At 41.5% G+C, this 26,102-nt stretch overlaps 1 protein-coding gene across 2 annotated transcripts in view; it reads right to left on the bottom strand.

The window, feature by feature from the left end:
* Positions 1-26,102, bottom strand: part of PTPN14 (protein tyrosine phosphatase non-receptor type 14) — a 201,807-nt gene that overhangs the window by 40,682 nt on the left and 135,023 nt on the right. For both annotated transcript variants that reach the window (XM_003930356.4, XM_010340945.3), the window contains exons 5-11: positions 23,768-23,835; positions 14,159-14,229; positions 12,966-13,053; positions 8,595-8,683; positions 5,674-5,761; positions 4,486-4,568; positions 1,690-1,747 (exon numbers count right to left, since the gene is read on the bottom strand). In XM_003930356.4, the coding sequence (XP_003930405.1) occupies positions 1,690-1,747; positions 4,486-4,568; positions 5,674-5,761; positions 8,595-8,683; positions 12,966-13,053; positions 14,159-14,229; positions 23,768-23,835 (545 nt within the window). The remainder of the gene's footprint in view (positions 1-1,689; positions 1,748-4,485; positions 4,569-5,673; positions 5,762-8,594; positions 8,684-12,965; positions 13,054-14,158; positions 14,230-23,767; positions 23,836-26,102) is intronic.

Here is a 26,102-nt window from a genome sequence, read left to right on the forward strand (position 1 = left end):
AACTGTTTTCATCCAAATAAAACAGGTAAGCCTCAGCATCCTCTCTGGATAATGAGAACAAGATACGATCACAAGAGAACTTTAAAACACTTTGCCTCCCATGGGGTTTCAAGGGCGTAAATGAAAAATTATTTTGCTAATAAAGAAATCTATACTCCAAAGAAGGAAAAAGGAAGATAACATTCATAAAGGAGAAGAATAAAGAAATCAGTGCCATGAACAAATCTATTGGTACTTAGGGGAAAGCCCAAGGTATCCCTTAAATCTCCAGAGCAGGGGACCACATGTGAGATACTGTGCGTAATATTGAGAGTAGTAATATTCACACAGGCACTCAGGAATTACCGTGATGATATAATGGCTCAACTCAAGAATTCAGAGTCCTTATCTATGCATTTTCCAGAAAAAACATTTTCCTTGAAATTTTCCCTTCAAAAGAGAAGTTAAAGACATGCTACAGGGCCGGGCGCGGTGGCTCAAGCCTGTAATCCCAGCACTTTGGGAGGCCGAGGCGGGTGGATCACGAGGTCGAGAGATCGAGACCATCCTGGTCAACATGGTGAAATCCCGTCTCTACTAAAAATACAAAAAATTAGCTGGGCATGGTGGCACGTGCCTGTAATCCCAGCTACTCAGGAGGCTGAGGCAGGAGAATTGCCTGAACCCAGGAGGCGGAGGTTGCGGTGAGCCGAGATCGCGCCATTGCACTCCAGCCTAGGTAACAAGAGCAAAACTCCGTCTCAAAAAAAAAAAAAAAAAAAAAAAAAAAAAGACATGCTACAGGGTATACACTGAATATGAAGAAAAATTCAATTGCATTCTATCAACTTGAAAGAATTGTTGATCTAGAGAAGTTAAAAGGCCATAAGTTTGTTTTGATTTTGTGTAAAAAGAATCATAACCTAAAATTAAAGAACTGTGAGTTAAAACAAGCAGAAAACATTAACGGAAACCAACTCTTAACATCTTTTTTTCTCGTATCCTTAAGTAATCCTCAAAATAAAACACAGCCTAAGACACAACGCATGCATTGAAATTGTGTTTCCTTATTCACATGATGAGGACAGCAGCTTAAAAAAAACTAAAAACAAACAAAAAAAGGTGGCAGCAGCCAAGGCTAGGTCAATTCAAACTCTGTTGGCTAATTAAAGCCTAAAATTATGGAAATGCTTTGGAAATCTGATTTTTTTTAAGCCTAAATTTAGGAAATATGCAATCAACTTTTCCCATCAGATACTCTGCCTGAGACCATCCACTAGATCCGTCCAATTTTTGCTCATTTAGAAGGCATTTTCTCACTAGTTTATTAAACTCTCTCCATGGCAGTGAACGCAAACTTGTATTTGTGGAGCTCACAACTGAAGATGCGTATTAATACATCAAGTAGAACAGATGAGCAAGGGGATGAAAACACACCTTGGGCTATATGCTGAGGGAACATGGTCCCATGGGCCTGGAATGAGACCTATTCACAGGGTAAACCCTCAGCCACACTTAGAGTAGTGGTGGGCACAGACGGGTCCAAGGGGGATAAAATGGGTGTGCATCACACCTGCTTGACAGAATGATGCCTCTGTGTTATCACAAAATTTCACCTCATCATGAAGCCCTCATCTTCCCCCGCCTCAAGTTAATAACGAAGAATGCTCAGCAGTCAGATCACTTGATCACTGCAGCTTCTATACATACCAGAGAGGACCGGCTCCAGGTGGGCTGGCGTCTGATGGGAGGTGGAGAATTTGACTGTCTACATGAAGAGGTGAAAAAATGAGAATGGTTATTATTATTGATAGTATAATAGACAAGAGAAGGAGAGGAAGAAAATAAGTAAGATTGGTAATCCTTACATCAAAACAGAAACATAGCTTATTTCTGGGCAGTAACACTAAGAACAATTTCGATTTCCTTTGTTTTTATTTTCAAAATGTTTGGATAGGGTACTTTTAGAATAAGTTTTACAAAGTAATATTAAACAGATGGAGGCTTATTTTATAGAAACACTGAGGGAAATAAGCAAGACTGAAAAATATCACAATTATTACATGGATTTTTAAAACCTGTACTCTTCGTACTGTTGTATACATGTAAAATCTTTCAGTTTTTAAAAAATGCAAGAAAAAATATTTTAAAAATGCTTCCAGTCAAATGGAAATCTAAAATAGATACAATATTTTCAGTGTGAGCATATAAAGTTACTTTTTATTAAGATAATACATTTTACAAACTTTTATCTGATCAGTTATTTTTCAAACTAAGAACCAACAGATTTTTTAATGTAGAGATTAAAAAATGAACTGGAAGTATTAGCAAGTTCTTGAGAGTTGAAATCAAAGATGCTTTCAAGCAATGGGTCCCAAATGCTATAATATTTTCCCTCGTTCTCAGTGTTACCATAAAACAAAACAAAAACCAGGACATGTACAGTTTTTCATTAAGCTAAGTTCTTCAATTTAAAGGACTCTCTTTATTCTGGAGATTTCATCCTTCCTACTTTTTTGGTGATAAAATATCTTTAATGAAATGATGGAGGTAATATGGCAGCAGCGGGTTGTTAAATGACTGGCCAAATATATTATCAGACCTATGTTATACATACTCCCCTCTAATTTTTCTCCTTATGCCAAAAAGTCGAGGAGCCACTCCAGGGAGCTATTATCTCCAGAAGACAAAGCAGCAGCTCTGCAGGAGCAGAAAAATCAATAATGATCTTTTAGAGGTCAGAGAGTAACACCCTCTGGAGAAGGCTGCTGCTGTGCATGCCTGGAGGGAGGGGGGCGGGGAGGGAGAGAGAGGGAGAGAGAGGGAGAGAGAGGGAGGGGGGGGGAGAGAGAGAGAGAGAGAGAGAGAGAGAGAGAGAGAGAGTGAGTGTGTGTGTGTGTGTGTGTGTGTGTGTGAGATTTTGAGAGTATGCCCCAGATTTTAATCAAGTAAGAGGTTAGGAACTGAGAGAGAGAGAGAGAGAGAGAGAGAGAGAGAGAGAGTGTGTGTGTGTGTGTGTGAGAGAGAGAGAGAGAGAGAGAGAGATTTTGAGAGTATGCCCCAGATTTTAATCAGGTAAGATGTTAGGAACTTCTTATACCTGGTTAGGAAGAGGAAAGGAGTGGTTATTACAGACACAGAATTTGAGAAACAGAATTTCTTCTTAGTTTTCAGACTAATACGTGATGTTCACTAATACTGGAGGAAAAGACCACAAACAAAAAGTAAACACTTCATAAATCTTATAGTAAAGCCATTTGCTGAGCTGTGGTTAAGTCAGAAGACAAGAGTGAAATCCACTTCTTGGTTTTCAAATTCATCCTACAGAAGAACAAGGATAGCATTCTTGTTCATGTCAAAGACAGCCCCACAAGTCAAAGGTGACAGCAGAGTAGAAATTCACAGAAGTGACCTACAGGGAACCTGCTCAAGAGAATGATGCGGTGGGGCACATGCGGGAATGTGTCCAGAAGAAACGTATAGCGGCTTCACTTGCCACTCCCGGATCAGGCCTTCTTCTGATTTACATTTGCAAACCAAGCTGGTAGGCCTCATACTATCAGACATACTTTCAGACTCCGACAGTGACCAATTCCAGTGACTGGCTTAAAAGAGCCTCCGCGGTGTGGAGAAAAAAGTCTGCCATGACCTGGAGCTCCAGCTCTAAAGCAGCCGCGTGCTTCCGCAGGAACTGCTCTAGGACAGTACTCTACATACTCTCGGATGTGTCCACGGTGGGAGTGGAAAAGCAGTTCTTCTCTTGCATTTCTAACCCTGACACTCTTTGAAACAAAATTAAACACATTGGGCGCCCAAACCGCTGAATGTATTCTGCTGAGGAACGTCTTTTGAAGGGAACCAAGAAAAAGACAATGATAGAGTGAGCCCCAGCACGCTTCATCTGAGGTCAGGCCGCATTTAAGTGCCCTCATCACACTCCTCTTTATTTCCAAATTAAATTAAAAAAATACACACGGATTTGGGACACCTATGAGTGTCTTCCACATCTTCCTCTAATTACCCTGGCCTCTCATTTACAGTCAGATGACATGACCCAGGAGCACACGCAGGGTTAGCCAACTGTGTAAGCGACACGGGGCTGAGGATGACAGAGCGTCTTCTCTTTCAAGCTAGCTCGTCGCTCTGTTACCCACTTCTGAACACACTCTGCGTCTGACACGAAGGGGCACCCTGGCAAATTGGGAACTGCTCCACTCCTCCAAACTCCTGGCAGAGGGTTGGAAAGGCGCTAATGTGGGCCAACCCATCCAGGCAGCCAAGCATTCACAGTCAATTTGTGAATTATTCACTCTCTGGGCATATGCACTACACTAGACAGTCTTCATCATTAAAGTTTCCCCTCCTGCCCTGGCTTTAGCTTACTTCTTTAGCTTCTACGAGAAACAAGGAAAAAGAGTGAATAGGAAAAGTGATATACCACACCCCAAAAGAACATGAATTTAACGTGACAAAGCCATCCAGGCAGGGTACTAAATGTTTACTTACTCAGTGCAGATTTTGTTTTGTTTGTAAAACTTGTGCCGTGTGGCAAACAACCGAGAAATGTACTTGGCATTTTCGATATCATCCTTGGAAAAGAAGACACAGAGAAAAAAAAAAAATCAACATTTGTTGGATTACACATTTCACTAAAATTCTTCTGAGGAGGGGCACATCCCTTCCAACCTTCATCTCAAGCACAAACTAACACATGAGCCAGCAAGTAAACCCACCTGCTGAATTTCGGCAGCAGCTATGCGTACAAAGCCTACCAAAGAGTGGCGGAAGACGCTGTCTGCTAAGGAATCCCTAGGTACAGAGTGCCGGGTTACACGGAGGAACCGGCATGCCTTTATGTCATTCCCAACCAAGTGCTTTCAAAATAAATAAATGCATCAAGGCAGAGCGTAGAATAAACATCAGACCTCATTAAATTGGAGGCAGTGAGATGCCTTGGCTCTTGAGGAGGCACTCAACAGAAGGTCAATGGCTCAGCTTACTTCAGTTTAAGCTTGGGCTACGATGGGAAAGAAAACTCAGGTCCGCCAGCAAAAGCAAATGCAATGCAATAGAACCAGGGGCCACTAGAGGAGGGCTGTAACTAGAGTGCTGAGGAAGGTGGCACACCAGACAACATGATCCATCACACATAAGGCAGGTGGAGGGACCAGAGTCCTAGAGTCAAAAGTCAGCTTGGAAACCTAGTATTTTATTTTTTATTTTTTGAGATGGAGTCTAGCTCTGTTGCCCAGGCTGGAGTGTAGTGGCATGATCTCAGCTCATTGCAACCTCTGTCTCCCGAGTTCAAGAGATTCTCCTGCCTCAGCCTCCTGGAACTACAGGTGCCGGCCACCATGCTCGTATTTTTAGTAGAGATGGGGTTTCATCATATTGGCCAGGCTGGTCTTGAACTCCTGACCTCAAGTGATCCACCGGCCTTGGCCTCCCATAGTGCTGGGATTTCAGGTGAGAGCCACCATGCCTGGCCGGAAACCTGGTATTTCAAACATGGGTGTTTCAGCACCACTATTTTGAAATGAGTAATGATAGCATTGAGCAAGTACTACCAAGCATCTCTTCAAGAGAATATTTATTATCTCAAGATAAGGAGAGCCAGGAAAGGACATGAGGAGTTGAAAAGTCCAAAAGCCAATGTCTTGTCAGTCCCTGCCTCTGTTTGTCCGTTTTGCTTACCGTGTGAAAGAGGGCAGTCTCTTCTTTATTGACGAGTTCCACTAGAATGGTCGACTTGTTATGAGTGATATTCCCCATGTCATTCCACCTGGTCAACAGGAATGTCGCTGTGTTTACCCAGAGATGTTACAGGCATTTATGATACAACATACGAGGGTTGTTTGCTGCTATCGGGTCTCATTTTACAAATTATGATTTAACTATTTTTAAGTGTAATGTTCTTTCAAAAGGGAAAAGTAAAGAAAGTGCAACACGTATCCATTCAAATAGCTAAGAACTCTACATAAAGTATGTCTAGATATTGCTGTTTATAAAGTATAGTCTTCTTTGTGACTAGCAATGAGGAGAATCTGCAAGGGACTTTTGCTCTCCCATTTTTTTCACATTTCCAAAGTGACAAAACATTTCCCATGACCTCCATTTTTTAATGATGGAGGAGCATATATTATTAAAAAGTCAGGTGTTTCTGGGAATCTAAACAGAAGAATCCACATATTCTGTATTAATATGCACTGCAGATTCATGATGCCACCTAAGAAAAGATGACTAGGGACTGTTTAATGTGCCTATGCTTTTGGGATCTAACACACACACACACACACACACACACACAGAGTTTCCTAGGGACTGTTTAATATGCCTACACTTTTGGGATCTAACATGCACATACACACACACAGAGCGTTTCCTTTCCTGTCTTCATGGAGACTTTATCTAAAATGAAAACAAGCACCAGATGGAGAAAGATAAAAGCTACCGCTTCTCATCCTACTTGGAACCAATTTCTAACCATCTTTAACCACTACCTACCATTCACCCGGTGCCCCAACCTGTAATTCCCTGCCACTGCTTTTTTACTCATAAGCACCTGCTCATTATACTTCCATCATCCTCTGTTTGGATAACAAGTTTCAGACTGAGCTCTGGGAGTCACCTTCTCTAGGAATCCCTTCCTCGTTCCCCACTACCCACAGGAGAGAAGAGCCTGCTGTGGTCCTCTACTGGTCACCACATTGCATTATAATTTTTACTTCTGTGACGAGATCTCTAATGAGACCAAGTAGACCACAGGCCCCATATCCAGTGCAGGGATTCTGCCTTCTTCATTTCTGCGTTCCAAGCACTGAATTGAGTACCAGGCACAGGGCACTCAATAAATGTTTGCTAGAAGAATAAAAAGCAATCATATTGCCTTTCAACTGTATAGTCCGATTCTCACATCAACTCTATGGCAACTCTCTATTTTTGCTCCTACTTTTAAAATGAGGCAATTTAGACACAAATAAGCATCTGACTTAGCACATTTCCTCTGTACCTCAGGGATAGATGAGTTCTTTACCTGTAGTTTCCAGACTTTCCTCCAGTCCTCATTCCCTTCTATCAGTAACAAATGTTTTTAGGTCTGTCTGCTGGGGCAATACTCTCCACAACTGCTGCACCCAGCCTGCTTCAAAACCCACAGTTCTATCAGATCACATCTACGTGGACTCAGAGCTACATGCTCCTTAGTGAAGGTCTCTAGAGATAAGAGATATTTGGTTTCCTCTGGCTTCATTCCTTCAGATCAACTGGTGAAATCCTAGATATACTCAGAGCCCCACCACATGACTTCAGCTAGGGGTATAATTCACATGACACTATAGTACATGTGAATTCTTGTCTTGTAGTGGTTTCAAGATAAATGAAAAGGTCTGGAAGCAGTTCCTAAGGAAACTAAGCAAAACCTGTGAGTGGCTTATGCTCATAAAACTTCCAAATTGCCATTTTCTTCTATTTCACTTCAAAAGCCAGTGTGCACAACTTGTTTACTTCTCTGCTGTAGGTTCAAAGAGAAACTGAAACATCAGTTTAACTATGGAGAACTGGTAGGCCAAAATGCCTGGATAGCTTTGAATGGGTATAAAAATTTATAGTTACAACTCTGCACATATTTACATATTTTCCTCAATTAATTCATACTTCGTGGCAGGTATATGAAGCTGACACTAAGTCCAAAAGTCCGAAAGTTTATCTTATATCCTGAAAGATCTCTCTTGTCATTCCTGCTTCAAAAATGTCTCTATTCAGAGAGCAGGAGAATATCAAAAAAAGCAATGGCAGACTGGGGATCTAGGAAAATAAAAGCCAATCAGGAAGCTTTTGGGTAGAAAACTGTCTCAAAGTGACCTACAGTAGCTGCTGATCCAGAGTATATGGCCAATCAAGAGTCACTTCTAGAAGGTGGGTCATGCTTGCCTCCAAGGGCTATCTTTGATCATGTGCCCTGGATACACAGATCCGCCTATCAGACATACATACAAGGAAGCTGTTCTTCCAATTACAGGCCATGTTGCCTTGTAAATGAAAGCCAGAACAGTTTTTCGGGGCACCAATACAAAGCAAGCATACTGACATGAAATGCAGCAGGAGACGTCTGCATCTCTACACTGGTTCCAGGCCTGGTAAGTGGAAAAGAGAACTGACGTGTCAAAATAATTAAAAGTACCAAAACCCTCTAATTCATCATAATAAATAGACTGCGTTTTCAATAATCACCTTTTGTTCACATAAAAATCAGTTTGCACTCTATTGGCACGTGGTGAGGCAGAGAATGCAGAACAATGGAAAGAAGCGTTTAGATTTAATGACTGACGGGAGAGTCAGTTTCCAGCCAGAATCAGGAAATTTAGTTTCCCTCTTCTAACTCAATAGGGTTCAACAATGTATTTCCTGGAGTCAGATGGAAACGGTTTCTACAAAAAGTGAGATGAATTTAACTGCTTAAATCCTGCAGAGGGCTCACCTTATATGAGCTGAGAAAGGTCCAATCTAATCCAGTTTGGCTCTTAACTTATTTGCATAACCTTAATTAACATGTTAATTAACATTAACATTAGAGTCCCTCAAGGTGAAAAAGAAAAAAGAAAAACAAAGAAGACTACCTGTATATTACCGCTTGTCTTCCAATTCTGTTCCTCACGAAAATCCCCATAAAGAAAATGCCAAGGTGTACACAGTTTCCATGATTGTCCTGGGTAAGACCAACAAGAGAGACTTGTGATGACCCATGTTCACTGCAACGTTATTCACAATAGCTAAGATATGGAATCAACCTGAGTGTCCATCCATAGACGAATGCATGAAGAAAATGTGGTACATATACACAAGGAAGAACCATTCAGCCTTAAAACAGAACAAAACTGTCATTTGCCACAATACACATAGAATTAGAGAACATAATGCTAAATGAAATAAGCCAGGTACAGAAAGACAAATACCACAGGTTCTCTCTTATATGTGGAATCTAAAAAACTGAACTCATAGAAGTAGAGAGTATACTGGTGGTTACCAGAGGCTGGGGAATGGCAGGAATGGGGAGACGATGGTCAAAAGAAAGAAATAAAGACTTGTTAGACAAGAGGAGTAAGTTCAAGATCTCAAGGTGACCACAGCATATTTAGTAAAAATGTATTGGTGGGTTTTGTTTTGTTTTGTTTTGTTTTGTTTTTAAACAGGGTCTCACTATTGCCCAGGGTGGAGCACAGTGGCACAATTTTGGCTCACTGCAGCCTTGACCTCCTGGCCTCAGACAATCCTATTTTGGGGTCCCAAGTAGCTGGAACTACAGGCATATGCCACCATGCCTGTCTAATTTTTTTTTTTCAGACAGGGTCTTGCCATGCCGCCCAGGCTAGTGATCTTCCATCCTCAGCCTCCCAAAGTGTTGGGATTATAGGCGTGAGCCACTGCGCCCGGCCATAATATACTGCATTCTTGAAATCACTAAAAGAGTAAATCTTAAGTGTACTCATCACAAGGAAATAGGTATCTGAGGTAATGCATATGTTACTTGGTTTGATTTAGTCACTCCACAATATACATATATTTCAAAACCCACAGGGATCACACCCCATTTCTCACGCATAAGTAGAATGAATCATAGACAACATCAGAGCAGTAAGGTGACCAGCTGTGTCGGTGGGGTCAAGTCCTACAGAAACTCACCCACCACACATCCTAGTGGACTATATATAGAAAGAGAGAGATTTTTTCCCCTTTTTTTCTCAATTTGTCACAACGCATTTCCAGTTTAAGAGAGAATCTCCGGATTTTGTCAGATTCATTGGCATTTGGATTTTCTCTTTTATGAACGTCTATTAATGTCTTTTATTTTTTAACCTTACCAAAGCTTTTGCTTTTTAAAACATTATACATGCAATAGCTTGAAGAGCTGAATATTCTTCAGGGCTTGTTTAAAGGAAGCAATGAGCAGACCTGTGCCTACCACTTCCTTTGCCGAGAGGCCGAAACATTCACCTCTTAAAGACTTCGATGTGTCCCTGCCGGGCCCTTTCAGTACAAAATCTCCCATTCCTCAGTGCAGGGATATTTTCTCAAATAATTACCTTTCATTTCCCTTGTTCACACTGTTTAGAACTCCCGTTGTTCAAACAGTGTGTTACATCCTGGACAGGTCCTCTAACCTTTTTATCTCCCGTCCCCGACTTTCCATTACTTTGTTTTTTTGGTGAGATTTTCTCAGCTTTATCTTCTAATCTGTCTATGAAGTTGTACATTTCTGATACCATATTTTAATTTCAGAGTCTATTTTTGTTTTCTAAATGCATCTTTTTGTAAGTACCTTATTCCTTCAAGGAGGCAAAAAAAAAAAAAAAAAAATCCTGAGGCTCACTGGATAGTATTTTGAGCAGGGGGTTCTTCCTGTACAATATCTGCGTCTGCTAGTCCACGGCTGTTCTTATGATGTTGGTCTCTGTCTTACCTATTAGAACACTGGGTATGGTGACGCTTGACTATCCGTTCAATCTCCTGTCTGGGCAAGCATCACCTGGCTGCCAGGGTTCTGAGAGCGGAGTGGGAATAAGACATCTAGTAGATAAACTGTCAGTCCCTGAAATGAAATCCTGCTTTCCCCTGGGGGTAAAGGTGCTGGATCAGCTGATGCTTGGTACTCACTTAGATGGACTGTCTTCTTTCTAAAGCAAGAGTGGAGGCATGCACAACTAGGACTAAGATGGAAAAGAAGGACTTCTACATTCCCTAGAATACTCGATCCCATTTAAGGCATGAAGATGACACTTCTCAACTCACCCCCTAAAGCTTACATTCCAATGAGAGTCGTCTAACAGAGATACAAAGTACAATCTCTGTTGATGGCAAAGCAAGAAGAGTGTTGAGAGACAAAGAGCCAGCGAAGATGAAAGAGAACTGTCCCATAATGGTGATTCTGAGAAGCTGAAATGGTAAGTTACACTACAGAAGGTATGGGGGAGAAAAGAAGATAGGAGGAGTGGAGTTAGAAAGAGAAAGGGGAATTCTGCAGAAACACTTCCCTGGGCACTTTGTGGGTGGATCTGTAGGGATGGGGATAATTCACCTGGGGGCGACGGGCAATGGAAAATGCACAGCAGAGGTGCCTCTGGAAGCTACTCTACCCAGCATGCTGGGGACACTGCACTGGTCAAAGCTGAAGGGCTCTAAGTCCAACCCAGCAACGGATAAAGGCTCCAGACTCTGCCTTACCCATTCCAAAAGCACACTTTGCCTTGTCTATGTGCTCTGACAATACAGGAGCGACTCAGGCAGTGGCCACACCTGTATCCGTGGAAGAGGAGGGGCAGACTCGTTAGGAAGTGGACTGGTACTCTTCCAGTCTTGAAAATTTTTGAGGAACCATTCATGAAAAAGCCCATGCTAAATTCAAATATTCTTCCTAGGATATAGCATGACACACTTTTTCTTTTGTCAATAAGAACCTGTGCCAACCAAGAGACTCCAGTCCCACTCATAGTCCTTCCCTGCATATTTTCTTGTATGCTTTTTCACCTATTGCAGAGCTGACCACATCACCACCCCCACTATTACTGTCGCTCCCACACTCATCCTTGAGTCACCAGAAATCATGCAGTCTATAGTTGGTCACCTTAGATATGCACAGATATGTGGGGGGAAACAGAGGACAAACAGGCAGTGCAGCTCAGTTACCCCATCTTGGCCATGAGTCAGAAGCGCCTGTCTTCCAACTCGGAGGAAGGTATTAGAACCCTGTTGGTTCCACTAAAGAAAGAACATTCTAGAAGCACATCAGAACCAACCACAGCAGATTTCAACATGACCTCAACTGCCCCTGTTTCCTGCAGTCCACAATGACTAAAAAACAACACAAGCAAATCGCCACAACAAAACCTCCAACTTCCAGGGACTGAGAAGTCAGTTTTCTAGAAGCGGAGAAAAGTTTACTCTGATTTTTCAGTGACCCAAAATATAACTATATATGGGCTGCAGAAATGTAAGTGGGATGCAGATGGCTTCATAAGGCATTATTGCAAGGAAAATGGATTACAGCCCTATGAAGGGCAGCTATTAGAGAAGCAAAAGAAAATTAAACAAATCTAAAAAAGAGCCATTTAGCCCCTTCTGAAAGCTGCGGCCACCCCGCTCGATTCTACTTGATGCACATGGGCAGTTCTCATTAAGGCAAATTGCAAACGTGCAACAGAGGGGGAACTAAACACTTATAAAACAGCCAGCGGAGCCAGTCTGGAGTGAAATGTTTGTGCTGAAATTGCAGGCGTCTCCCAAATTGCTGAAATGTGCCAGTTGCTTTAGGTTTCTGATAAATCTCCATTTTTTATAAAGTAGGTCAGCAGAGAGCGGAAAATGAATTTGGATGATGGGCTCAGCTCTATAAATGACTAGGCTCCATGACCTCCCCCCCCAACCACATCCACTTCAGGAGGTGAATGTGCTGCAAAGAATGTGTTGTGCTGTAGCAGTTTCCTACGCATAGTTTCCATAAAACACCAAAGGGGTTGGGAACCCACAATGGAGGGCCCTACAGAGCTGGAGAAATAAAATATGATTGTATACAGGAAACATTTCATTCTACCTCACAAACAATTATCCCTGTATTGGCTCAATGAAGAGGAAATGAGAATTAAGAAAACTACTGGCTAGAGTCTTGACTAATGTTCCACATAACATTAGCTACTTGTTCTGTCATAGGGCTGGATATCAGCCTTGATATCTCCAAAGTGCTGGATCGGCTGATGCTTGGTACTCACTTAAACAGACTGTCTTATTGAGCTATTATGCTGAGGACCACAGAAAACTTCAAAATCTCTTGGTTAAGAAAACAAATTTGTTTATCTACAATAAATTGGACTTGCCAACTAATGCTGCATAGCAAAAAGAAGGCCAAGCCATTCTGGCCCACTGCTATCAACACTGATTTTCCAAATGCCAGTACCATTCTGAGAAGGTTAAAGCCAACACAGGGCACAGCATGTTACCTTTACAGGGAAGATTTCCTGTCCAAATCCATCCAAACGTTCAACTTCGTTGATGTACATCAGTTCAGCTTCTGCTGGCAGGATTCCACTAAAATCAAAATAGCATCAAAGGAGGAAATGGTTAAGGACAGCCAGTGGAAGATCCTACCCTCCTGATGGCAAATTCCAGGGCTGTGTTTTAGCTCTAGATTCTAGGAGGAGCAATCATTACCCAACTGTGAGGGTATGGTGCATTACTAAGTAATTCATTAACATCTTCCCCAGTAGCCTTTCACTCAACACAGAATAATAAGAGGAAGGTAAAGTATTTAATTAAGAGCCACAGCCCTATAAACATGAAATAATTATTCCAGACATCCCTTTGAATATGTTGCCTGCTTTAAAAAGAAGTTATTTTTCTCCCATCTGGGAGAAATCTTCATCATTATTATTATTATTTTAAGCAAGAAAAAAGGAAAAGGTTTATCATGAGGATAATACTTTGGGAGTCAAATGGCCATGGCTCACACCTGTAATCCCAGCACTTTGGGAGGCCGAGGCGGGCAGATCACTTGAGGTCAGGTGTTCGAGACCAGCCTGGCCAACACGGTGAAACCCTGTTTCTACTAAAAATACAAATATTAGCTGGGTGAGGTAGTGCATGTGCATGTAATCCCAGCTATTTGAGAGGCTGAGGCACGAGAGTTGTTTGAACTGGGAAGTGGAGGTTGCAGTGAACCAAGATCACACCACTGCACTCCAGTCTGGGTGACAGAGCAAGACTCTGTCTTTAAAAAAAAAAAAAAAAAAAAAAAAAGCCAGGATGAAAGAACCTAGAATCACTGCATAGGCCTTGATATCAAACTTACAGTGCTTCCTTAAACTAAAGTTTCTCTCCTTTTCTGCCCTTTACCTGCCTACGACCCAACACAGCACTTTAGGTCTTTACTCCATTGGCACAGGCTGTCTCAGGCTTCCCAGATTCTCAGAGGAAGAAGCGAAGGAAGGAAGGGAGGGAGGGAAGGACCAGAGCACAGTTTTCAAGTCGACATTCACCTTTTCAGAATGGAAGTACAGAGCTGAGTCATGTGGCGGAAGCAAGGCAAATGTGCTGACTCAAGCCCAGAGTTGCAGATAGGGAGATAAATGCCTCCTGTCCCAGGTACAGTAAACATCTGTGCGGCAGGCAGCCCCTTACCCTCCGCCTGCCTTACCTGTGGGCTTTGTGTTCTTGGGCTACCTTCTGGGTCAGCTCCTCCAGAACAGCCTCTTCCAGGGCCAAATCCTGTAAGAATACAAAGTGCTGAAGGTTACAAGACAGTGTCGGCATTTGCTATTTTGCTTGCAAACCTTGAAAGCTCCCTTCCTCAGATGTTCCTGATTAGTCATTTCCTCAATATCTCTTTTACTGTTGTAGAATTAAAGATTGTAATTTTTAGAACTGAGTTATGATTTCTACTGTTATTACATTGCTCTGCATAATAACAGATTTCCAGGTATACTTTGGGTTGCCACCTGAGTTCTGTGGTGCCTGGGAATACCTCTTGCCATTCATTCTTCCCTGTCTACCTGCCTGCCTCTCCGGTGTACATTTATAAAAAATGCTTTGCATGGCTTCTGTATATCTAATGATCAGGGTATGGGTATAGGCCAATGAGTTTCCAGGCCATCATCCCTTCAAAAGTTGAGCTTAGGAAGGGATTGGGCCAGGCCTTTCTGTCCACCTGCACAATACCAGGAAACTAATTCAAAACCACTGAAGGCAGAGTAGGCTCATTATGATGTTACTTGATGGTCATGGGAGCAGAAGAAGCCACGATGGCTAAACATCTCCAGAGAGCTCCGTAAGGCAACAGGTATGTAGCTGCCTAGTCAGCATCTCTATCAACTGAACCCCAGGTCCCTGGAACCGGTGACATGCTAACTACTGTGGGCTCAAAAGAACTGATTACACACAACTTTTCCCAACTCCCCTTCCTTAACATCATGGAAACGGGCTTGCTAACCACTGACCAGGGAAGTACTGTTTAGGATGGCGAGATGAAATCAAGAGGAATAATCCAAAATGAGCAGACCAAAGCAATCCATTCTTGAGAAGTTGATAAAAATAGAGATTCTAAAGTTTGTCTCATGCCTGTGGTAGCCTAGGGCTCCAGCAATAAGCCAGCTGCCTCTAGCTTTCCTGGAGAGCAGTTCCCACAGATTCCAGGCTAGTAAGCACCAAGAGAGTACAGATGGGCACCATTTTCCCGTGAGCTCCAGAGAGGATGCCAGAAGGGACTCCGAGCCGCATCCCGATGAGGGTATCTGAATCTTACCCTACTGGGATGGAAGGTAGAGACTGATGTTTTGGCAGAAATCATACCAAATGCTCCATTCCCTTGATTCCAAAACACCATTTATATAAAGATTTATCTCCAACTTAGTAACTTTTCATGGATGAAAACACTACCCCTAAATATGTATACCTCAAAACTGTGAAAAACATCCCGTCTCAAATCACTGAAATGTGAACAATCAATATTTTTTAAAACTGGAAAGCAAAGATATAATTATATCCTAAAAATTCTACAGCTCTGCACATCCTGCTAACGCTAGAGTTCATGAGAGACCCTAAAGCAGACGGGGAATTGTGGCAGCTCTTACTTTTCACGTAACTGATTAATTGGCAGTTTCCTGTTTAGCCATCCATTGAAATGACTCAAGTCCATGACAGGAAATAAGCTCAACATTTTCAGTTTCATGTTGTGGAGGAACAAAGATACCACAAAGCTTAGAAAGTTAGCTATGGGTGTGCATCTAGATATTGAGTAGCAGTAAAAAACCCATCAATTTTGAAAAGCTAATGAAGGGCATGTGGCAACAGAATAAAATAAAGTGAAGATCAGAAAGTGTTCCATTAAATCTCCATTTCCCACTTTTAGAAAAGAAGAAGCGCAAAGGTACCCCCTTCTCTATTGTTCTCAACTTAACTGCCTCCATCTGCACCTGGGGCCCCCCTGAGGTATGTGCCGCTCCAGGGAGAGTGCGAGCGTGGCCCTGTGGGAATGAAAAATGGCAGAGTGCATGCCTGTACACAGCCACACACCTGTGGAGCGCCCTGTGTACTCGACTTTGTTCTTTTCTCTGCTGAATAAATGCCATTTAACAAATTTGGTTACTTTATAAGATCAAACACAGCCATCATCCCATCTTCCCTCCCCAAAGGAATGTATTCTCTTTGAAAGCTCTAGTGGAACCAAGCAGAAAGTGTACCCCCTCCCACGACTCCTCCCCAGCCTACGCAGCGAGGTCAACACCTGGGCCTGGCATGCAGACCATTCTTCAGTGTGACTCAGCTTCCCCTTCCAGACCTCCTTGCCCAAGAGGTCAAGCCCCAGGCCAGCTCCTCTTCTAACACACACTGCTTTTACATCCACTCTTAATGGATGGGTGTTTAAATGCCCATCCTCCCTGGGAGAACCAGCCTGTCACGTCACACAATGTGAAATGCCACAACTTAGGGCCTGTCTGAGCTACCACTTCCCTCGATAGGGCTTTCCTGTCTCCCCAACTGGACATAAGCATTTTTTTCCTTTTGAACTACCTCTTCTACTGTGTGTGTGTGTCTCTTCTCATATTCTGGCTACTGCATTTCTCACCCACTTATGTGTATACTCGTCTATCCTTGATCCGTCTCCCACCCTCTATGAGAGTACAGGGTCCTCAAGGGCAGCAATTCTTCACATCACTTAAGGGGCCTCTCACAGGGCTTTTGTGCAGTAACAGCTTATACGGGCTCAATATATAGCAAGTGATCAATACATGTTTCTTGAACTGAACTTACTATGTGACATGTAAATTTCATATTGTCAAAAGGTTAATTACACAGAACTGCTTAACAATCACTTGTACCTTCTGCATGTGCTCTGTCTGCTTACATAACAAAATCAAAAAAATAAAGCACAGAGTGATGTTACTGGAAAGCATACTCCTCAACAGCCTCATGTTTGCAAGACACAGAGACAGAATAACAGTGCTCATAACAATAATAAGACAACTAAATAAACAGTTACTGAGAATTTACTATGTGCCAACTTGCATTATGTATTTCATACTAGGTATTTCACATGTACTATGCCCTTTAATGCTCACAATGAAATTAGGCTTGTTATTCTCATTTTTAGATGAGAAACCTGAGGCTTGGAAAAGTTAATTAACTTGCCCAAGTCATACAGCCAATAAGGGGTACAGCTAGGATAGGGTCACAGCACTGCCCAGCAAAGATGCCATGAAATTGCCAGTCACAGGTCACAGTGCACCCAGGATACAATGAGGCAGGGACTGAAAGTGGATGGCTGATGACCAAAGCCTAGGAATATTCACAACTCAGATAAGCCTTCTGCCACGTCATCTTCAGCATCCAACAGGACTTTCTGGGATGACGAAAGTGTTCCCTATGTGGGCTTTCCAATACAGTAGCCTCTAGACACATGTGGCTATGGTGCACTAAAGCCAAGGCCAATGCAGTGGCTCAGCCTGTAATTCCAGCACTTTGGGAGGCCAAGGAGGCTGGATCACTTGAGGCTAGGAGTTCGAGACCAGACTATTCAACATGGAAAAACCCTGTCTCTACAAAAAAACACAAAAGTTAGCCAAGCGTGGTGGCACATGCCTGTTGTTCCAGCTACTCAGGAAGCTGAGGCACGAGAATCGCTTGAACCTGGAAGGCAGAGGTTGTAGTGAGATGAGATTGCACCACTGCACTCCAGCCTGGGTGACGAAGCAAGACTGTCTCAAAAAAAAAAAAAAAAAAAAAAAAGTAGCCAATGCAATCAAGCAACTAAATTTTTGATTTTATTTAACTTTCATTAATTTAAATTTTAATGTAAATATCCACACATGGCTAGCAACCACCATCCTGAAGACAGTCATTTTAGATCCAAAAATAACAGTCAATATTTGTCTGTCCAATGATGAGACTTATGAAGTCTATGCTGTTTAAGTATCTGATTTGCCTAGAGTTTAGTGGCAACAGTCTCATTCTCAAAGAGATACGATGCACAAAGTAACTCCTTTACTACTTCATAGCACTTTAACCTGTCAGAGCATTTTACCGTCTACAAACTCATAAATATCATGCTGCTAATCACCTTTGAAAACTCCGAGAAGCAGGCCGGGCGCAGTGGCTCACGCCTGTAATCCCAGCACTTTGGGAGGCCGAGGCGGGTGGATCACGAGGTCAAGAGATCAAGACCATCCTGGTCAACATGGTAAAACCCCATCTCTACTAAAAATACAAAAAAATTAGCTGGGCGTGGTGGCGCGTGCCTGTAATCCCAGCTACTCAGGAGGCTGAGGCAGGAGAATTGCCTGAACCCAGGAGGCGGAGGTTGTGGTGAGCCAAGATCGCACCATTGCACTCCAGCCTGGGTAACAAGAGCGAAACTCCGTCTCAAAAAAAAAAAAAAAAAAAAAAAACTCTGAGAAGCACCCAAACCTGGTCCCTTCCTAAAGGCAATGTAATAAAGGCCTTTAATGAGAGTAAGGTGAATAAAATGTGAGAAATTATCAACCCTCCATTACCAACCACCCCATCTGACACACAAATGTACCCACTCTAAAATTCTAAGGCTTGAGCCTCGCTTTCCTCCCATCAAGCACACTGGAAAATACCCTGATTTTTGGGATGAGATTCTGAGACATTAGAAATGTTGACTCAAGCATATTCACATTATGCCCTATGAAGAACTTCTCTGCTAAGTAATATGTTAAATCTCTTTGGAGTTTCATTTAATGAGTAGAATTAATAAAGTATAAAAACAGCAGGCACAGCAGATAATACCACTGTTTACTTGAAGGGAAATAAAGTAAGAATGGAGACTAGATGTGGTGGCTCATGCCTGTAATTCCAGCACTTTGGGAGGCTGAGGTAGGTGGATCACCTGAGTTCAAGAAGTTCAAGACCAACCTGGCCAACATGGTGAAGCCCCATCTCTACTAAAAATACAAAAATTAGCTGGGTGTAGTGGTGGGTGCCTGTAATCCCAGCTATTCAGGAGGCTGAGGCAGGAGAATCACTTGAACCTGAGAGGCAGAGGTTGTAGTGAGCTGAGATGGCCACTGCACTCGAGACTGGGCAACAGAGTGAGACTCCGTCTTAAAAAAAAAGAATGAAGTTATTCATGAAAAGTTAAAGATGTGCAATATTCCCTGTTAGGAACAAGATTAGCCTTTGACCAATTTAGACTGACCTCATGCACTAATGTGAGTAATTCCAGTTACTTATCTTACTCTCTCAAAACTTAAAACCTTTGTCAACAGACACTCCACTTTCTCCCACATGCCATCACTGGTAAGTTGCCAGATTTTGGCTATTTTACTTCAAAATATCCCTTGCCTTGCTTTGTTGTTTTTCTTTCACGAACATCTAAACGATATCCTTTGCCCGTAACACTACAACAGATTCCCAGCTGACCAGCTTGAATCCAGCAGTTCTCAAAATGTGGGGTCTGCAGAACTCGAAGGAGCCCATGGGTTCTAACTCCGCAGAAGTTTCCAGTCTCATCCACCACAATTTCTCTCCAGTAGCTACAGTCAAACCAGCCAGTGGAAGCTTTCCGAACACCCAGGCCATGCTGCCGCTGCTCCCCCTCTGTCTAAACCATTCCTTGCTCCCTACCTCTTTGCCTCATAGCTCACAAGCCATCAGTCTTCCAGCCTCCCCAATCCCCCAAGAGCATGTGACCTCTCTCCACATAACATGTTGATCACACTTTATTATACTTGGCTTTTTATTCTGATTTTGCAAACTTCCTATTTAACCAACCACACTGTCGTTTTGAAAACAAGCACCATTTCTTATATAATTTCATCCCCCGGGGTGTTAGTTACCCACGTCAGTGCTTGGGGTAAAGGAGTTGACCAAAAAAACAAGTAGTGAATGATCTGATTCCTGAAACCGGAGCCAGGAGGTTGAATGGTTATAGCCGTTCCCTAAAATGGTTTTCAAAAATTTTTAATCCTTCCCATTTAATACTCTTTTTTTTTTTACCCTGAAGCTACCAACCAACCAACCAAGAAAAATTCCCCAGGGGTTACAACTTAGCCTTATCTTTACTTCCACCCAGGAATGGGCATTTTACTTTATTGATTCATTGCAAAATTTTTATGAGCACAGTCTGTGTGCCAGATGACAGTGAATAGACAGGGTCCCTGCCTAAAGACCACAGAGCTGACCCATAATAAATACATACATGTGTACATACATAAGAATGAACAGAAGTACACATACGAAAAGTGATTTAACAGGAAGGGTATATGAGACAGGTGGTCAAGGAATGGAAGGGCTCTCTGGGAGGTAATACTGAATTGAGACCTGAATGTCATAAGATCTGGAGCAGAGCACTCCACAGAGGAAGCCCATGTACAAAGGCTCTGGGGTGCGAAGCAGCTCAGTACGTTCTGACAAAAAAAAGGCAGGGGGAGGCAGCGTGCCAGAGGGTAGATGGTGAATGGGGGAGAAGGAAGGAAAGTAGGTAGGTGTCTTTTTTGTTAAAAAGCACAAACAGAGACCGGGCATACTGGCTCACACCTGTAATCCCAGCACTTTGGGAGGCTGAGGTGGGTGCATCACAAGGTCAAGAAATCGAGACCATCCTGGCCAACACGGTGAAACCTCATCTCTACTAAAAATACAAAAATTAGCCGGGCGTGTTGGTGGACACCTGTAACCCCAGCTACTCCGGAGGCTGAGGCAGGATAATCCTTTGAACCCAGGAGGCAGAGGTTGCAGTAAGCCAAGATCACGCCACTGCACTCCAGACTGGCAACACAGCGAGACTACATCTCAAAAACAAAAACAAACAAACAAACAAAAAACACCTTTATTTCTACTGACAAATAATAATTGCAACTATTTTTGGAACAATGTGATGTTGTGACACATGTATACACTGTGGAATGGGCAAATCAGTCTGATCAACGTATCTATCAGCTCATATAATTATCATTTCTTTGTGGTGAGAACATTTAATTTTTTTATTATACCATAAGTTCTGGGGTACATGTGCAGAATGTGCAAGTTTGTTACATAGGTTTACACCTGCCATGGAGGTTTGCTGCATCCATCCCTGATCATCTGCATTAGGTATTTCTCCTACCTTCCCCAGTCCCCCACTCCCTCCTATTCCTCCCCTAGTCCCCCACCCCCCGACAGGCCCCAGAGTACGATATTCCCTTCTCTGTATCCATGTGTTCTCACTGTTCAACACCCACTTATGAGTGAGACCATGCGGTGTTTCCTGTTCTTGTGTCAGTTTGCTGAGAATGATGGTTTCCAGCTTCATTCATGTCCCTCCAAAGGACATGAACTCATCCATTTTTATGGCTGCATAGTATTCCATGGTGTATATGTGCCACATTTTCTTTATCCAGTCTATCGTTCATGGGCATTTGGGTTGGTCCAAGTCTTTGCTATTGTAAACAGTACCACAATAAACATACGTGTGCATGAGCCTTTATAACAGAATGATTTATAATCCTTTGGGTATATGCTTAGTAATGGGATTTGAGTCAAATGGTATTTCTATTTCTAGATCCTTGAGGAATCACCACATTGTCTTCCACAATAGTTGAACTAATTTACACTCCCTATGGTGAGAACATTTAAAATCTACTCTTTCAGCAATTTTGATATATACATTGTTACTCACAATAGTCACCTGGCTGTGCAATAGATCACCAGAACTTATTCTTAACTTTGTACCCTTTGAACAACGTTTTCTCCTTCCACCCAACCCTTAGCTTCGGTAACCACCCTTCCACTCTCTACATCTATGAGTTCGACTTTTTTTGATTCCACATACAAGTGAGACTGGGCTGTATTTGCCTTTTTTCACTTGGCATCCTGTACTCTACATTCATCCATCTTACCACAAATGACAAAATTCTGTTCTGTTTAAGGCCAAATAGTATTCCACTGTGTGCATACACCACATTTTACCCACTGATCTGCTGGTGGGAACTTAGGTTCTTTCCATATCTTGGTTATTATGAATAATATGGCAGTGAACATGGCAGTGCAGATATCGCTTTGGCATATTCATTTCAGTTTCTTTAGATATATACCCAGAAGTGAGACTCCTGGATTATATGATAGTTCTATTTTTAATTTTTCAAGTAACCTCTAAACTGTTTTCCAAAATGGCTAGAAGTTATACCTCCTTTACTCCTCATGCTCAGTAAGACTTTTTATCTTTACTCCTCATGCTCAGTAAGACTTTTTATCTTTCATTGTTTTGATAACAGCCAATCTAACAGGTGTGAGGTGGTATTTCTTTGTGGTTTTAATTCCTATTTCCCTGATGATTAGTGATGCTGGGCATTTTTCATATGTCCATTGGCTTTCTGTACATTTCTTTTGAGAAATGTCTATTTGGGTCCCTTGCTCATTTTTTTAATATGGCTATTTGTTTTCTCATTGGGTAGTTTGAGTTCCTTATATATTCTGAGCCCCTTATCTGATGTATAATTTGCAAATATTTTCTTTCAATGTGTTGAGTTGTCTCTTTACCTCTGTTGTTTCCTTTGTTGTAGAGAAGGTTTTTAGTCTGATACAATCTCATTTATCTATTTTTACTTTTGTTGCCTGTGTTTTTGGGGTCATATGCAAGAAATTGCTGCCCAGACCAATGTCATGTAGCTTTTCCCCCATGTTTTCTTCTAGTGTTTTATACTTTCAAGTGTTACATTTAAGTCTTTAATACATTTGGAATTGAATTTTGTACAAAGGGTGAGATAAGAATACAAATTCAATTCTCTACATGTAGATGGCCATTTTACCCAGCAGCAATTGCTCAAGATGCTGCCCTTTCACCAGTGTGTTCTTGGCCATTCTGTTGAAAAATCTATTAATTATAGATGTGTGTGGTCATTCTATCCTGTTCCACCGGTCCTTGTGTCTATTTTTTTTTTTTTTTGCCAGTCCCATATTATTTTAATTACCATAGCTTTGAAATATAGTTTGAAATAAGGTAATGTGGTGTATCCTGCTTAGTTCTTTTGCTCAAATTTACTTGGGCTATCTGGGGTCTCTTGTGATTCCACATGAATTTTAGGATTGTTTCCTATTTCCATGAAGAATGATGTTGGAATTTTGATAGGGATTGCATTAATCTGTAGATTACTTTCAGTAGACATTTTAACAGTACTGAATCTTCCAATCCATGAAGATGGGATATCTTTCCATTTGTGTCATCTTCAATTTCTTTCATCAATGTTTTATAGTTTCCAATATACAGAATTTTCACCTCCTCAGTTAAATTTACTCCAGGGATTTTTGTTTTTTTCTAAAAATGCCATTGTAAACTGGATTTTTTTCTGCCAACTCTTACTTCTTCTATTAAACACAGTCCTAGCCAGAGCAATCAGGCAAGAAAAATAAAAAGCAGTCAAATAGGAAAGTAAGAAGTAAAAGTATGCTTGATGATGACATGATCTTATATGTAGAAAACCCTAAAGCTTCCATAAAAAATCTGATAGAACTGAGAAACAGATTTAGTATAGTTTCAGGTTACAAAATCAGCATAGAAAAATCAGTAGCATTTTTATATACTAATAAGAAATTACTGAAAAAGAAAGTAGGGAGGTGTCTTGAGGCAGAGAGAGGTGTCTTGAGGCAGAAGGAGGCATTTTTACCTTCTCAGTGTGTTTTAGAAAACTTGTCCCTACTTTATAAACCCATATACTCTTCCCCCAGGGATTATGCATATGTAAAATCCTAAAATTTTCAAAGGAAAGAACTAAATGTCCAAAGAAGGTAAGAAAAATAAAATTATACTTACCATAGGAAACAGCACATACTCTCTGAGGAAATCTTGAGAATCAAATTGATTATAGTCTCCAAAATCAGCTGAGAAGAAAAGAAGGTAGAAGGGTGGTATTTATTATATGAAATTAAAGATGAAATAAAATAGGGCAAACTCATCAACACATTATTATTCACATTTCATCCTATTTTCTCACTATTATTAAATAAAAATAGTGTCGAGATATAAGTTTAACATAGTTACTTAGACATAACAACATGGTAAATATCAGCATGTAAGCAGTACTAAACGATTTTTTAGAAATAATGAAATTTGAAAACAATTCCTAAAGGTCACTTCAAAAATTTTAAACAAACCTGTATTTATCTGTTTGTTAAACATGCATCAATTTGTATCTTAAGAACATCTGCCAAGGGGACTTTTTAACTCAAGGTTAATTTGGAGAACTGAAGAGCCAAATCCATCTGCATCTTTTCATATATTTGCAGCTGGAAATTCCCACTGTAAATCACCCTTGGCAAGCAACCTCAAATATCTTTACACCTCCTAAATAATTTCACGTTACAAGATGCCAAAAATTCTGTTTTTCCTGTTTTCATCTCAGAGTGGTACAGTTTAAGCACATGCAAAATGAAATATATAAATGTCTTGCTTCTTATCTCACTTGCTCTCCTAAAAACTAAACCTGCATGAAACTTTAATTTCATGTAAAATATTTAGCATCAGATAGAAACGGATCCAGGTATCTTTAAGATAACGAGATACGGAATGAGAGGATACATACACCCAAGCATGAACCAATGTTGAGAAGTTGCTGAGAGGTAAAAAATAAACATCAGCCTACAAACTCAGCATGTAACTAATTACCAATTAGGTGCAGCATTCAAGAATAGCAAAAATTATGCACTCTGCCTATTACCAAGTTCAATCATTGGTTATCACATTCCACCACAACTTATATTTCTATTGATGTATCTTTCTAAAAACTTCAGTAAGGGTTCTCAAAAAAGTTATTTGAAAAGTGTTAGAGGAGGTTTCATCAGACTAAATAGCTAGCTTCAAGAACGCAACGAAAATGGAATCCAGAGTAAGCTCACCAAATTCCTCAAGGATCTTCCAATATCCAGGATGCCCATAATAAGCCTAATGATTGAGTGGTTAGAGGAAAGAGTACATGCAGTAAACAAAGTTTTTTATTTATTTGTTTTTCTTTTTTTTAAATGAATGAGAGGTTCTTAATTTTGCCCAGGTTGGCCTTGAACGCACAGCCTCTCCTCCTCAAGCAGCAGGACAACTGGCCAGAGCCACCGCGGCTCCCTATTTGTTTAATTTTCTTAAAGACAGGGTCTTGCTTTGTCATCCAGGCTGGGTGTAGTGAATTGATCACAGCCTACTGCAGCCTCAAACTCCTGGACTCAGGCAATCCATCCACCTCAGTCTCCTGAGTAGCTGGGACTACAGGTGTGTGCTACCATGCTAGGCTAATTTTTTATTTTTATTTTTACTTTTTTTTTTTTTGTAGAGACAGGGTCTCGTTTTGTTGCCCAGGGTGGTCTCAAACTCCAGTAAAGCCAGCATTCCACATCCATCCAACGAAAGCTTTTTAAAAGGAGAAAGACTCAATTTGAAGATGAGGGACACACTGATCTTCACCATTATTTCAACAATGCTACCACCGATTTCTCTATCATAACTGGCCACTATTTCTTCTCCTTCCAGTCTTTAAGCAGACAGAGATGCCCATCAGATTTTGCCTGTTTCCATCCACAGAATTACAGCAGAAGTTAACTGTATGTGAACTGCACTTCGAACTGAAATTGCTAAGTTGTAATAATAAAAGAGGTCAGGAGAAGGGCTGCCTCTTCAGACATTTAGATCCGAGATGATTCCATTCAGTCCAATGTTTGGGATGGGAAGTCAGTTCACACCTTCTAAAACAACAGTCCACGCAGCAAGAACCCAGCTGCTGGCTGGCTCACACTTGCAGAGAAGCTGATTTTCAAGAAAATCACTAAAAGGAAAAGTTTCTCTTCAAAAATTATATTACGGTGTTCTTGCTCTTTTGAAAACATGTTTTTAATTTTCCTTTTTTGAGATGAAGTCTAGCTTTGTCACCCAGGCTGGAGTGCAGTGGTGCAATCTCGGCTCACTGTAACCTCCACCTCCTAGGTTCAAGTGATTCTCCTGCTCGAGCCTTCTGAATAGCTGGGATTACAGGTGTGTGTCACCATGCCTGGGGCTCATTTTGGAATTTTTACTAGAGACAAGGTTTTACCACATTGGCCAGGCTGGTCTCAAACTCTCGACCTCCAGTGATTCGCCCGCCTCGGCCTCCCAAAGTGCTGGGATT

The sequence above is a fragment of the Saimiri boliviensis genome, chromosome 14, assembly GCF_048565385.1.
Source record: "Saimiri boliviensis isolate mSaiBol1 chromosome 14, mSaiBol1.pri, whole genome shotgun sequence".
Classification (NCBI taxonomy): domain Eukaryota; kingdom Metazoa; phylum Chordata; class Mammalia; order Primates; family Cebidae; genus Saimiri; species Saimiri boliviensis.